Consider the following 15,712-nt stretch of genomic DNA (forward strand, 5'->3'; position numbering starts at 1 on the left):
ATGTGCCAAATGTTGTAATGCCTCAACCAGATAATAAACACTTCCATATTGAAAAAAAAATAATTACTCCCTTGGTGGGCTCTAGATTAATAGAATGCCAAGTTGGTTATTGTTTTTCTGTTCTGCAGAAATTAGTATTCTGATTCTCATTAGAATTTAATGAAACTTTCAGCTTACATTTCAGTAAGTTATAGCTTTCTTCTGTCGTGTTTTGGGATTTAGATAGTATTGTTGATTAGTGCTCAACACCACCTAGCAAGCCAGACAGCTGTCGTAACAAGATTCCAGCACTTCAGCATTGTCCGTGAATACAACCATCTGTAGTTTCCTTCCTCACTGAATCCCCCACCAGGAAGATTTGGTCGGCAAGGAGGCGAGGGTCTACTAAAATAGCCGGCATTGTTGGGCAAACTGACAAATGAAAGATGTGGGGGGCGTGAGGGAGTGGGGTGGGGCGTGGACAAGATGAGGTCACATATTGTTCTCGCTTTAGTTCTTTTTGCACAGCCATCTCCTGGGGAGCCTGAATGCTTGTGGAAGACCCTGGTGCAGCTTTGTTGACCTTCCTGCTGTAAGGTCAGTTAACCTGGTAAATTGCTAAGTCCAAAAACACACAGAAAAACACCCACAGAGCTTCACAGCTTTCCAGAGTGCAAACCAAAAGGGAGGCTAGATGGATGCTGCTGGAAGCATGTGAGCAGTTTGGTTCTTGACCTTCTGTTAACGATGCAACTGTTGTCTAAGATAAAACTTCAAAGTTGTAAAAGCCCAATAATTACTGAACAAGTTATTTTATAATATACATTTTATATTTCTAAAAATATACAAATGTTAATGTTATCATTGACAACCTCTTGCAGTTTTGTATTTATTTGTACAAAAAGATTTTTCTCTGAGAAGTACAAAGTTATACTGTTAGTGTTTGGAGGTTCTTCAATAGTAGACTGCATAAACAAGAAAGTTGTCAAATTTTTTAAAAGCTTCAGGTTTTGCACGTTAAATATTTGCTAATTCTTTATTTAAAAACTTGTCATATTCCAGTAGTTCCATTAAAAAGATACAATATATATTTATGTATAACAATGCTAAAAGCTGTATCAGTTAGAACTGCAACATGTTTGATTGAAACACTGATTTAAAAGCCGGGGTGCTCCATGCAGACAAATAACACAAGAAACAAAGCATTATGAGTCTACACTTTATTTTCTACTTTGAGATTACCACAGCTTTAATAACCTTTTACAATGAGAAGGAAAACCAATTGCTCATTCTTTCTACACGAGGAACACATGCAAAGACAACTCATTTGAAAGCCAATGAATTTGAAATTGTTGTCAATGCAATGGCAGCTCTACAAGGAATCCTAGCCTGCTGGTCTTATTGATTTCTATTAAACGGCTAAATCAGAATAGGCACTGATCAATAACTGTTTTGACTTTCAAATGATACTCTGTTCTATTTTCATGCTCTTCTCACATGCAAAGACTTATAATCTTCTCAACATGCATACTACAAGGGTAGAACAATTTAAATATCAGAATAAAAGGACATTTTAGACAACTGTCTCCAATTAGTAGTAAGAGAGGGCACAGTGGTTGTTTATTCTCTAAGAAATGCACAACGGCAACTTTGGGTTTCAGATGCATCAAATAAAACCACAATATAACCCTTGACAGTTTCTTTTTGGATCTATGAGTTGATTTGACTATAACATTTACTTCTTTAGGCTGTTTCCTCTCCAGATGACCAAGATTCGGCCTCAACATCTGATTCCTCAGAATGGACCATCTCACCCTCAACTATATTTTTACATAACACCTTCTTCACTTCGGCATTCCCCTGTTCCTGTTCTTTTGTTGGATCCAGGCCAGACAGATCAATATCCACCTTGGAGTTCCCATTAATTACCTTTGGGTTCTCCAAGTTCCCCCAATCCCTGTTGTCAGCAAATCCTTGATTATGATTGGTTTGCTCAGCAGATTTATTACAGGCATCGTTTGGTGTGTAAGTGGCACCAGTCTCCAAAGAGGACACCCAGAAGTCATTCTTTCCATCAGAGGTGAAGTGACTATGGAAACTGTTGTCTTTTACATCCTTTACTTTGAAAATATCGTTTTCATTCAGGGCACTGCCAAGGGAAACTTCAACAGGCTCTTCCTGATGTATGATTATTTTGTCTGATATTTCGTGTAGGTTATCATTCTTTAGATCGTGTTTAATCTGGTCACTCATTTCAGATTCCCTTGTTGTGTTTTCTGGGTTTTCCCACTCAGTTGTTTCTCCATCCTCAAGAAACTTGTGAAAGTCCTCAGCATCCTTAGTGGGATGTTCTTGGGATACATTTGATCTTTCCTTAGGAAGCGCCTCGGTTTTCTCTGTGGGAGCATCAACATCTTGTGGAGGATTTGAATCTGCTGTTACCAGTAACACAGAGCTTGGAGCTGCTATGATGCTGATGTCTTCCATATCTGACCTGCTGAGGAAATCTTTCAATTCAGAGTGATTTTCAGTTCCATCAACATGAGACACCAGATTGTGCTCACTGTCATCCTTTCTTGTCTCTGGGTTATCTACAGCTTCTTGATTAATAGGATGGATGTCCTCCTCAGTCAGCTTGTTTGTTGAATTTATCTCAACATATGAGTCACTAAAAAGTTGCCTCTCTAGAGCCACATCTTCAACTATAGTGGAAGATAGTTGTTCATAGTTTGCACTCGTTTCAGGCTCAGAGGATTCTGTCTCCTCTATTAACTTTTCAGTTCCTTTTTGCTCATTCACAAGCTGAGTGTTTGCTGAAGGTATTTCAACAGTTGGATCACTGAACAGTTGCCTCTCTGAAGCTTCTCTTGTAATTGTAGTAGCTGGTTCAAATTCAGATTTGACAATCTCACTAGAAGAACCTCCTGCTGCTTTTTCAGTCTCTTTTTGTTCTTTCACTTCCTCCTCAGTCAGAGTGCTTGCCAACTGTATCTCAGGAGATGAATCACTGAAAAATTGCCTTTCTAAACTCTTGCTTATAACTGCAGTGGTCAAAGCAGACTCGTAGTTTTCACTCTGTGTTGTGTTACCTGTAATTTCTTGTTCATTCGTTTCCTTGATGGATTTTTGATTCATTTCTAAGATATCTTCTCTGACTTTCTCATGTCCAAAATGAGTGCTGTAGCTATCTGTTGACAAATTTTCTAACTCTTGTTCCACTAGTCTGTCTATCTCCAGTTCCTCATCATAGTCTATATTAGTGTGTACAGTGGCTCCAGTAAGTTCTTCTGTTTCCTCTTCTGAATGTCCCTCAACAAAACTCATCACCATTTCTTCAACCTTCTCAGCATCTTTCAAAATTATATCATACTCACTTACTTTTTTACCTTGATCAGCATCCCTATCTTCAACATGAGTGTATCCCATATTATAGTCATCATCCACTGTCTCCTCTTCCACTTCCTCACACAGATCTTCCATGGTTCCAAATGTCTTTGGCTTGCCGTCAGCCCATGTTCCGCTTCCTGCCTCTCCAGCTTTCTTTTCCTGTTCACCTTCACTGGACTCACTTTCAACAATGTGTGATGCTTGAGTGTTGGCATCAGTGTCATCGCTTTTGTATCGGATCAGGGGACGAGTGTCTGCAAGAGTATTATCCTGAGCATAGCTGTCACTCTCCAGCTCTGTCCTCCATGACACAGAGACATTCTGCGAGTCCTCTTCATCCCCTCCCTCTTCTGTGTCAGGAGGTGGAACATGCTCCAGCTCCCATATAGCATGGTGTCCTTCATCTACTTGTGGCAGTACAAAGTCCATGTTGCCTTCTTGACCAACCTTTCTGTTCTCCTCTGGATCTTTTGTTGATATGTCCTCCTCTGGCTCAGCATGTTGCTTGTTCCCTTCATTTTCTACACCATCATCTATCCTTTCACTGACCTTTCTCTCTATTACACTGTCCCATGTATCCATCTCTTCCCCATCAGGATACAATTTGTCCTCATCATCCCTTTCATTAACTTCCACAGTGGAACTGCTACTTTCTTGTCTCATAATCACAGCATCAACATTCGAAATGCTTTCATCATTTCTATTAAAAACACTTTCAAGGGGCTCACATTCAAATTCAGGACTACTTGGTCTGGATTCAAAGGTCGGTTCAAGCATCGCTTCAGTTTCTGAATCTGAAGTCTCATCTTGAACATGCTCTGCCTTTGTCGACCCATCAGCTTGAGCCCTTAGATGTTCTACGTTTTCTTCTTCAGTTTCCCCTTCAAAGGCCAGATCCTTCAATAGTTCATCTGAGAAATTACATGGTAGCTCTGTTATTCTGACATCATATGATGTAGGGCTGAGTGCTGTGGACTGCTGGTTGCCAATTTTCTCATTTAAAGGTTCCTCCCTGCTAAGACTTAGCACTGCTGTATGGCTGACAACTGACTCAATGACTCTTTCTACCACTGTTTTATCTTCATCCTCAGACATTCTGTTGGATGCCTCTTCCTCATTAGGAGGTGATAAAGGTTCAGCATACGTGACTTTTTCATGAACCTCCTCTGGCCTAAAGTTTTCAGCTGCTCCATTCTGAACTATTTTTGGATAGGGGCTTTCTAGAGTTGCAGACTTTACTGCAGCTGTTTCTGCAGGTTTGCTTGAAGTCTTTGGGGGTTCTCTTAAAGCTGCAGGTCTTCTGCTCAAGAATTGTGTTGCAGTTATTACGGACCCTGTTCTGCCTTGGCCGGGTGAGGGGTAAGTGGTCTTGAGGCTAGCAGACAGCTGGATTGGGTAATTCTTTTTAACCCCATGGGGACTCAGAACTGCATCTGTGGCGGAGAGAAGTCATGAATAAACAATGAACCAAGCTGCTGGGATAAAAATGGCTTGTACAAATGCTTTTAGAAAAAAAATTAAATTAAACAAAGCTAATTAATTGGAAAATTCTGTCAAATATGGTATGATATCTAATACCACCACAGAACACTGTCTAATGAGTAAGATACAGTCTGCCTCACCAAACCATTATTAAAATCTATGTTCTCTAGTGGGTCTGGACACTAATGGGGAGATATCGATTTTCATTTCCTTCATTGATGTCCAGGCTACGGGAAGGGAACCCATATGGCTCAATAACCATTGGGGTCTGGTCGGCTTGTGTTGCAGGGCCCAAAGTGCCTACGTCAGCCCCTTTCACCAAGCCCCTCCATTCCAAAGCTCCTGCGCAACTAATGAGATTACAAACTGTGTCATGTACCCCAGTATGAGCTTCTACTTAGACTAAATGAAATTATTATCTCTAAAAACAGGAAGTATTCTTCTTCTCTTTTTTATCTGACATAGTTTACTACGGCAGCAAAATGACTTCATGTTCCTTATGTACTCTTAATGTTTCCATTAATTACCTCTAAATGAAATGCTTCTTGGCTTATTCAACAAAACTGCATCTCTTCCAAGGCCCTCACCATCCAGCAAAGCTCTGTGGAGTTAACAGCATGAGAAAATATTACAGTCATACACAAATAACACATTGTTTATGCATTAAAAGAGTGAAAGGCAGCACAATGCTACACACTGAACAGTGGGTGGGAAGAGCAAAAGTGCAAAGAGACTTTAGCTGCTTTCCAGCAGGAGCTCCACATTGAAGTCTGTTGTTATGGTAATAAGGAAAGGCCCCGCCACTAAGGAGCCATCTGCACAAGCCTCTGCCATCAATTCCTTTCACACACACACACACACACACCCACACGCACGTGCACACACCTACAGAATAAGGGGCACTTGGGAGCACACAACTGACGGCTGATATTGCAAGCAGCTCATGCAGCACTAATACCCATGTTTCCATTTACACATGTGGATTCCAGCACATAGACTCAAAATTAGCTGCATTGATCTAATTTGATCAAAATGTTGAGCATCGCAGCTAACCTGCAGCTCGTGATAACAACAGATCCAAAAGCAATAAATGATACAGGGGTTTGTCCTTCAGTAATGACCTCTCCTCTCCCTCCCCGTGCTGATACTCTAGACTCCCAAAGCTCATAGATCGGCCGCAACTCTCAAGAAGAGGGTGAGGGTCAATATTTTGAGGAGGGGGAGCATGAGTGAGGAGGCTCTGCTTCATAAAGGATACGTTACTCTGTTCAAAGCAGCAGAGGTTGCAGTAACAATGAAAAGACCTTAGGTTCAGACGGCCACTCTCGCCTCAGACAGCTTTTTGCTTGTCTGTTCTCATAGTGATGGATGGCTATTGATTTTTTTTGAGCTGCAGCCTAGATGTGTTTAACTAATAGTGTAAACTGAAGGTATACAATTTGATATACTTTACTGTCCTATTTTTATGCTTTATGTAGACACCCAGTGCACTCAAATTTCAGAGGCTTTTAATGTTTTAAGCCATGAATGCTTTAGGACGCCAGAATCCTCTGCTTTTAGTGCTGCATACCTGTATGTTGCAACTTCCAGACCCAGAGACATCTTCATCTGCATCAGGCTGTGGTTCTCCTGAAGGAGGTGGTCTATCTGCTGGCCCAACTCCACTTTTTCCACCTCCAGCTCCTCTAAGTGTTTCTGCCAAAACAGGGAGTCAAACAGGAAAGGGAAGCAGTTAGAGTAAGCATGATAACCTCTTTGTTCTTCTATTTTTACTCTTTACTCAACTCTTGCTAAAAGATGAAAGAGGTTACTTAAAAAAAGACAACACTTAGATGATCGTATAACTTATATATAACTATGACCTTTATCTATCCAGGTAAAATCATTGTGAAGATTAGTAAGCTGATCTGTTTTTCCTGGGAAGACAGGCACCAATGTAAGCCCACATTTGATGATAGTCATTCTGGAGCACAGTGGGGAGCAAACCTAGAAAGACCTCATCTTTGTGTGCTGGGACCTCATAAGTGACCCAGAGCAAATCCCAAACATCTATCCATAAACATGAGGCTCCCAATTGCTTTCAAACAAAATCTTTTCATTCTACTAAAATGCAAAAGAAGCATACTGAGTGAATTCGCTGAGAGTAGAATTTGAAAACAAAGTAAACTCTTTAGTAGACCTAAAACCTTTGCATGAAATAAATGCATTAAAAATGTTTTAGATTAATATTTGTATCACTGACAAGTGTTTAATTAATAAGTAATTCTCTTCAGACTTTGTCAAGTCAGAAGACATTAACACGCAACAGCAGACATGTCTAAACTCCATCTTCTGTCACAGGCTGCTAATTAAGAAGAATTCACATTAGGCTGTGGTTTGTCACTTTATGTTCTCAGCCAGGAATGACTCACTGTACATCCGTCTAGAGGCCTTCTCAGATAGAAGCAACCCAGTTCCACAATTTGCTGAATGCAAAAAGTCAAAGAAGCACTCATTCTATCCTCAATCAATAATCAATGTATCTAAATATCTAGGATTAAGTCTATGTATTAAGGCTGATTGACTAGTCATATTAATTTCATCATAAGAGTGATAAAATGGTAAAATTCTTTGTCATGATTATTTTTAAATACAAACAGTAACAGATGTGAGAAAACTTAAGTACATTTTGAGGAATCGTATAAATAAGTTCAATTCTATCAACATTTCACTGGTGTATCCTGAAATACTTTTTTCCATTACATAAAAATTACCCCTGGATCAGTACTTCAGTGTCTATGCTCTGTAATTGTTGTCTTTTCAAGCAGTGCTGAATGGTTGCTTATGCTGACCCAGGTTCTAGTCCTGCTGGAGGTTTCTTCTTGTTAAAGGGGCATTTTACTTTCCACTATTGCTACAGGCTTTGTCCAGGAGGAGGGATTGTTGCAAATCAGAGAGTCGCTTGGAATAGCTTGACTGCATTGCTTAATAACTAAACAATCCTAACTGTGGATGCTAAATTGAGTTTTCTTAGGTTTGAAAAAAATGATTAAAGATACAAAATATAATGTGAGAATTTTAAATCCAAACTAGAGCAGACTACTCACCCCAAGCTGCTGGATCTCCTGACAGTGTTCCTCACTGCGCTGGGCTACGGTCTTCTCCAGATGTAGCCTGACATCCTGAGCAGAGACAATCTCCTTCTCCAAGGTCTGAAGTTTTAGTTGGCTCTCACGTTTCTCTAGGCAAACTTGACTCAAACGACTTCTGGCCTGATCAAGCGACTCCTCCAGCTGAGCTAACTGGCCCTGGTAGGATTCTGAGGCCTCCTGCCAAGCTCTGGTCGCCCTCTGGGAAAACTCATGCCCCATCTTGAGGAGGTCTGGCGTCTGTTTGCTCCTGTGTATTTGGTTTGGAAGCATTTCGGCTCTGGATTGGGACAGAGTGGCCTCCAGGTGGGTCACATCTTCTTCGTGGGTTTGAATTAGGAATTTCATTTCATGTTCCAGCTGATTGACCTTCTCCCTGAGCCAGATCTGTGCTCTCTGTTCATCTTCCAGCTCCTTCCTGCTTTGCTCCATTTTTGTCTTGGCCAGCATTTTGGCCTCGGCTTCCATCTGTCTCTGCATCTCTAGGGCTTGTATCTCCTCAGTCAGTTTCTGAACTTCCACCTCTGTGAGGACCCTCTCCCTCCAGGTTGCATCCATTTCCAATCTCGTCTGTCTCAGCTCTTCCTCTAAGCCCCTCCTGCTTGTCAGGGTCCCCTGATTGTTGTGTCTAAAAACTTTGATCTCATTTGCAAGCATTTCATTTTCCTCCTCTAGACATTTGACCCAACTGAGGTAGGTTTCAAGGCGTCGGTTTAGGTTCAGCATCTGTTGCTTCTCCTCACCAAGGTGGTTTGGAAGGAAGATTTTATGCACTCCGTGGAGCTCCATGTTAGTTAAGAAAAAATATATTTTGGAAAATGAGGTTTCTTTCGGAAGTAAAGGGATTATGATTTGGCAGTCAGCTCTGTCTCGTCGTTCCAAGCCTGAGTCAGCGTGTGGGGTTTCCTTGTTTCTGAGGGAGCATCCCGTGAAGTCTGGTGGAGTGACTGCCAGCAAAAAAAGATATCTCTTTCTTGCTGGGTTTAATGAAGGGGCCGGGCTCATGGACACGAGGGGAGGAGTAAAAAGGGTGGGAGGAGACTGGAAACTGTGGAGAGAGAGGAGAGCTAACAAGAGGAAGGACACAGAGGGAGAGAGGGAACTGAAGCAGGATATCGGAGATGGGATGGAGGATTGTAATAAGAAGAGTGGCTTAGATAGGAAAGGGCAGGCAGAGGCCATGCAATTTGCAATATTAACTCCTTCCTTACTCAGTGCTTTGTTGTGATATGCATGATAATAGAATAGAATAGAATAGATAGCATTTATTGTCATTGAACAGAATTCAACGAAATTTCCATTGCAGCTCCCGTGCAAAAGGTCAAATATATACAGTATAAATAAGCAAACACACAATAATAATAATAACAATATATACAACTAAATTAACTAAAGGCACTCAACCACACCAAAGAAGTAGCAGCAGGTCCAATTATGGCAAAGTACAGATAATAATGCAGAAAAGCCACACATTGTAGTCTTTGGTATTCACGTTTCACCTTCTGTCACTGATAAATTAAGAGCTAAATGTTTAGTGTGTGGCTTTAAAAAAAAAAGAAGAAAAAGCTTGACTCAGGTTGTTGAAGGTTTGACAAAATGGGGACCGGTGAGCAGATGACTGTTTCTTAAAGGGTGGTCGTGAGTAAAATGTAAGGCATATGGTGCCAATTTATGGCACAATCAAGTAATGTTACCTTCAGTTGCTATGAATATGCTATTTATATCAAAACCTACTTAAAGGAAATTTGACTTTGCACTATAGCCTTATCAGACACCTAGAAATTGGCTTCAGTCTGTTTAAGAACCTCCCATCCTTTCTGACATTCCCCCTTCAGCACATCATTACAACAATGCTTATTCTTACTGTTCATGTATAGCCCTTCCACCAGGTGTTTGCTTATTGCTGCTGCTACTAGTCTGGGGGAGACATGGGAAATTGGTTTTCGATGGGTCTGGAGCTCGGCTTGGAGACTGAAGCTCCTGGGTGGAGCTTTGAGTAAATATGTGGTCCATTGCTGGAGCAGCATTAAGGCACCCTCAGATGGCTGCAATAATATATTCAAGGGTTTCACAGACATGGATGAATGAATCAAAGCAACACTTCAGATATGTTTTTGATTTCGGAATGACATAACATGATGTAAAGCTCAAAGTTGATTTTGCATAATCAACTTGTGCAAAAGTTGATTATTTTATATTGTGGAAAATAACATCATAGACCAAATCTAATCAACGTTTCCTCTCAGCTCCTGGATGCAACAGCTTGCAGATGATGATCAATGTGTAATTTATCTTAAAGACAAACCATGGAAATCAGTAAGTTGTAAGGTCCCACCAAAACTTAGACCAAACCTAAGCCCTTGATACTGAAACACCCCAAGCTCTCAAAACAAAGTGTTGAAAGACTGAAAATATAAATTTCACTTCACAAACTACCTAAATATATACATTTCTGTTTTTTTTATTTTCAGAAAGAAACTGTAGCACGTCTGTCTTACAAAAGCTCTCAGTGTGGGGGAAGTTTGACCACAGGAACAGAAAAGGTTCCCTTCAAAAGTTGTATGAACACCTGCTTTCTCGAGGTTTCCTAGTGAAGTAAAGAGAATAGTGAGGGGGTGGGCTTGTGTGTGTGCAGGTGTGTGGGCGTGCATGTATGCATGTGGTGTGTGTGTGGGGGGGGATGAAATATGTAATAATATTCAAGATATTTTAGTCTCTTTAATTCATGCATATGTTTTTCAGCTAAAAGCAGAAGGGTTTTGCAATAGCCGTGTGTAACAGGCTTGTCTCAGACGAAATAATCACTTCCTTTACATAATGCTCTTTTGCTTAAGATCAGTGGTTTTTCAGTTTAGAAGACAGATCATTTTTAAAAGTAAGACAAGAAATGGCAGATGAAGACATTCAGTATGCTTCAGTTGTCTTCAAGAATAAGAAACAACCACAACCAAAAAGTAAGTCATGTTTTACTCACACATTAGAGAAGAAAACAGAACATATTATTATTATTATTATTGGCTTATTTTGTCAGTTTTTTTATTAGGTAATTCTTAGTTGTAATATTGATAGTTGTTCGAGATACCTTCTTTTAAGATGTAAAGGATTAGTTAAAAAGAATAAGTCTCTCCAATTACTAACATGAAAACAACCCAGTTAAGGATGTTTGGAGTCCATCAGCGCTTCACTTTTTTAAAGCCAATGATTGTTAAAATATCCCACAGAGAGTCAGATGTGTTTGGGTATGTTTAAAGTTAACTAATACAAATTAATTCAAAATGTAAGGAATCCTTCACAGTTATCTTGTTAGTCCTCTCTAATTACTCTACTAACTCAAAAACTCTGTATTCTCTTCATATAGAATTTAGGTAAAATATTGGTTTCCATATTTTTCCATCTGATGATCCGTCCATGACTACAACAAGTATTATCTTAGGATTTATGTCATGATTCAAAAATTCTTTTTTGGGCAATAAATTAATTTTACTAGGAGAAATATGCTGAATAATACTGATAGGACACAGAAAGGAGAAACTCTAGTGTAAAGTCAGTCATTCAGGACATGGCAATCCTAAGGAAACTGGGCTCCTCTTGCTTCTTCAATAAGAGTAGGCCTCTCATTTCTTGGATCAAAGAGAGATTGTTAATTATTTTCATTTCAATAATTGCAGGTCCAAATAAGGAGGAAACTATTTATGCTGAAGTAAAGATGCAAAACGAAACACCTCAGGAATCTTCTGACTCAAAAGGTAAGTTGTAAAACAATTATTTTCTGTTACATAGGTTGTCAAACTCCAGTTCTTGCTTGCTGGTGTCCTCAAGTGACAGATCTGTCTCTGCACACACGTTTTTCATGTCCATTTCAGGATTCTGTAGAGCTTGATTGAATGGTAAGGAGGTAACAGCAGAGCCATGGTTGGAGACAGAAGTACTCTGGCTAAAACACCGTCACTGTTAGACAATGTGTCCCATCCCATGCAGGAAACTATTACTCAATGGGAAGCTGTGACAGACTGATGCATTGTAATTGCACAAAGGAGAGGTACAACAGACCCTTTATTTTAGCAGCTAATTGACCTTAAAACCATCACTGCTAACAAAGCTCAAAAAGTCTTTGCAACCTTCCAGTTATATAGACATTTTTTCTTTTTGAAATAAAATTTCTGCTTTTATTTGAACATTTTTTTCAGTTTTTTTTTCACCCTAACTCCACTTCTTGTAGTCTTTTGGGTTTTTTGCACTGATATATATGCACCTCTTGTACAATTGTTCTCTTGAAATTAATTTAATCTGACTATGCTCTTTAAAATCTACAGCTACTTTTCTCATGTTGAAAGTTTCTTTCCAATTTTCTTGGCAGTAAATTGGATCTTTTATTCTCTATTTAATTACTGCTGCTTGGTGAAGATAAACAATTTTATTCAGCAAGAAAACCTTTCACACAGTGTATTGCTCCCAGGTATGTGTGTACAATGTTTTTTTTTTATTCTTTGTCTCTGCCTTACTGGCCAACCTGCATCCCTGCATAGATAAATGGGTTCAGACAGTAGATGGTCGGTCAATCTCAATGCTGTTTTCAGCTCAAATCATTCAGAACAAAAGGGGAAAAATATATTTACTTTTTTGTTCACTGCTGAACTAGGAATTAATAATACTTGCTTTGCTTCAACAGGACTTTTATCAGAGAAGGAAGCAGAAAGAAGACGCCGCTACTATCAGAAGTTGTCTTGTTGTTTGGGGACATTTTGTATTATATTGGTGTTGGGAATCATAGGAATCACTGTTTATAGTAAGTGCTGTTTTAAAGAGGAAGATCCTGACTACATATTAGAGATTTTTACAGTATTTATAGTCAGTAAATCAAAAACTGACCTTCATTAGAGGTGGTTTTAAATCTAATTGGCATAATTCTATTACTTTCATACACGTTTAAAACAATAAGAATGTCTATATTAGACATGAGAAAAACTAGTGCTGAAAAGACAGTAAATTTTCCTCTGCTAAAATGATTAAAAAGCTAAAATTATCAGTTAAATTTCTACTAGTTAAAAAACATATTTTGTTCTTTTACCAGATGTATGGTATCATCAAAAAGAGCTAAACGAGCTGAAAGAAAGCGGGGCAAAAAACAAAAACTTAACAGACCAGATCAATAACCTGACACAAGTCTCAGAAAGCAAGATCCACAATCTGAGGATAGAAAAGCAGGAGCTCAAGGAGAAAAACCATAACCTGACTAAACAAATCCAGGATCTGGAAGGAGAAAATAGAAACCTGAAGGAACAAATAGACAACATGACGAAAACACAGAATGAGCTCAATGTCAGTCAAGCTCAGTGGAGCATTGATGAATACTGCCGTAAAGACAACAGTAAGATCAGATCTTCTATTATCTCAAAACAACACATTGTAATGACAGTTTCAGTTAAATATGTATTTGTTTATCTCTTGTTTAAGGGAGAAGGTGTGAACCTTGTCAAAAAGGCTGGCAACCTTTCAACTCCAAGTGCTATGTATATAATAATGCAAAAGGTTCTAATCAGAAAAACTGGGATGAAGCACAGCAAGACTGTAAAAGAAAAGTTTCACATCTTAGTGTTGTAGATAGTCAAAAGGAAAAGGTAAACGTGATGAATGAACTGAAACTGTTATGTTATGCTTTTAAAGTTTTTAACTGTTTCCCTTTTTTATCATGTTGATTTTAGGTTCATCTCAAAACAATTAGTCCTGCTGAACCAGGGATTGATGGATACTGGATTGGCCTGAGAGCTGAAGGAAGCAAATGGAAATGGATTGATGGAGCTGAGCTAGCTAACCAGTAAGAGACACACACTATCTTATACAATGACTGGTAATATCAGTAAGCTCATATTTAACTAATGTTTTTTTGTCAGGGACTGGATAAAAACAGCTGCAGTTGATGGTCAGTGTGTAACTTGCCTCAAAAAAGAATGGAAGTCAGTGAGCTGTTAGAAGAAGAATGCCTGGATCTGTGAAAAGAATGCTTTATCTGTTTAATTGGTCACATTAATTAGCAGATAATGTTTAAATCTCCAAAGGACATCAGGAAATATTTGAATGTAAATACAGGTAACCGATTAGGACTAGACTTTTATTTTGCTGTTTTCATCTCCCATAGAGATTAAAAGTCTGTTTGTTGACATCGGTTTACCCACATAACCAGTTTTTATTTTTAATGTATACATTTTTATAAAATTTATAAGTGTCCTGTTTAGCACATTAGTACATATTTTATGTGCCTATCTTGTTTTTTTATTGAATTATATAGGAATTATGCAAGAAAAGAAATGGTCTTAATCTCTGTACCTGTTAAACTTTATAAAATAATGCTTAAAGTAAAACCCACTGAAAGAAAAACAGAACTAAGTCACACTCAGTTGCCAGATGTTGTAAAACGAAGACTCTTTGTTGTACTTCTTCTGTTTATCCAGTTCTTCTGCTTTTAAACCTGACATGTGCGTACATGGTTTTTCTCCTATACAAACTGTAAGTGCTGAAATGAGCTTCAACACAACCAGGAGCAGTGAATGAGCTAAATGAGAAATTTATGCAACAAAAAAAAAAAAATCTCTTATTTGGAAAAACATCACATCTTGTGTGAAAAAGTTAATCTAAAGTCTCACCTGTAAATTAGCTGCCACTGTAAATTAAGGCTCCTTTCATGTTTATGTCATTGTTCTCATTTTTCCAGCAACAGAAACCTGACAATATAATAAAATGCTGTATATGTTTTTCCTTATTATTTTTTGAATCATCATTTCTTAGTGCTATTACATCTATAATCCAAATGCATTGAATTTGTGACATTGTGTAAAACAAATAAAAGCAGAATACAAAGATTTGCAGATTCTTTTCAGCCTAACTGAATTTACTGCTAAGACAAAATATTTAATGTCCAAATGGATAAACTTTGTGTTTTTGCAGATATTCAATCATTTGGAAATTGGTGCCTGCAAAATGTTCCAAAAACATTGAGACAGAAGAAACAGGAGACTTTGGAAGTTGATGAATGCTCAACACAGCACTTGTTTGGAACATTCCACAGGTGAACAGGTTAAATGGAGACACCAACCCTGATAGGCTCAGTCATTAACAAGCAAGGATGGGAAAGGTCTCCCTCTTTGTGAACCACTGAGTGAGCAAATAGTCCAACAGTTTAAGAATGTTTCTCAATGTACAACTGCAAGGAATTTAGGGATTTTATCATCTACAGCCTATAATATCATCAAAAGATTCAGAGAATCTTGAGAAATCTCTGGAAGAACGCTGCAAGGCCAAAAACCAACATTGAATGCTCATGACCTTTGATCCCTCAAGCAGCACTGCATTAAAGGCTGACATCATTCTCCAACCAATATCAGCACATTGGCTCAGGAAGACTTCAGAAAACCATTGTCATTGAAAATGTGTAGTGAAACACGAAGCACCAAATACAGCAACAGATATGTTAGTTTGATATGATAGTTCCCAAACGTTTAGTGAGTGTTGAGATGTGACACAGTAGTAAAGTTGTTCCTGTACCAACATTTGCAGGCATCAAAATCTAAATGAGTGAATGTTTACAAAAAATAAAGTTTTTCCATTTAAAATTGCATACCTCCTCTTATTAGTGAGTTCAATTGAATATAGGTTAACAAGGATTTACAAATCGTCATATTATTGTTATTTATGTTTTCCATAAAATAAAAACTCTTGTCATTAAAATCATTCATGAAAGT

General features: G+C 38.6%; 2 protein-coding genes across 3 annotated transcripts; one reads left to right on the forward strand and one right to left on the reverse strand.

Annotated features, from left to right (window-relative positions):
• Positions 1-1,184: 1,184 nt before the first annotated feature.
• Positions 1,185-8,964, reverse strand: nes (nestin). The gene is made up of 4 exons (XM_028013517.1): positions 7,935-8,964; positions 6,419-6,543; positions 5,376-5,449; positions 1,185-4,799 (listed from the first exon to the last, which is right to left on the reverse strand). Exons 1-4 carry the CDS (start codon positions 8,763-8,765, stop codon positions 1,723-1,725), a joined length of 4,107 nt encoding a protein of 1,368 aa, XP_027869318.1. The 5' UTR covers positions 8,766-8,964; the 3' UTR covers positions 1,185-1,722.
• Positions 8,965-10,719: 1,755 nt separating this feature from the next.
• On the forward strand, positions 10,720-15,701 carry LOC114142316 (C-type lectin domain family 12 member B-like). Of its 2 annotated transcripts, XR_003594990.1 has the most exons (9): positions 10,720-10,930; positions 11,645-11,722; positions 12,334-12,432; positions 12,646-12,762; positions 13,048-13,344; positions 13,431-13,594; positions 13,679-13,791; positions 13,868-14,063; positions 14,919-15,701. XR_003594990.1 is itself a non-coding variant. In XM_028013539.1 (8 exons), exons 1-8 carry the CDS (start codon positions 10,864-10,866, stop codon positions 13,944-13,946), a joined length of 1,014 nt encoding a protein of 337 aa, XP_027869340.1. In that variant the 5' UTR covers positions 10,720-10,863; the 3' UTR covers positions 13,947-14,831. The 2 variants fall into 2 exon arrangements, 1 of the variants encoding a protein (XP_027869340.1); XM_028013539.1 differs by lacking the exon at positions 14,919-15,701 and having other exon boundaries at positions 13,868-14,831.
• Positions 15,702-15,712: the final 11 nt, after the last annotated feature.

This window comes from Xiphophorus couchianus, chromosome 3, assembly GCF_001444195.1.
Source record: "Xiphophorus couchianus chromosome 3, X_couchianus-1.0, whole genome shotgun sequence".
In the NCBI taxonomy this organism is placed as follows: domain Eukaryota; kingdom Metazoa; phylum Chordata; class Actinopteri; order Cyprinodontiformes; family Poeciliidae; genus Xiphophorus; species Xiphophorus couchianus.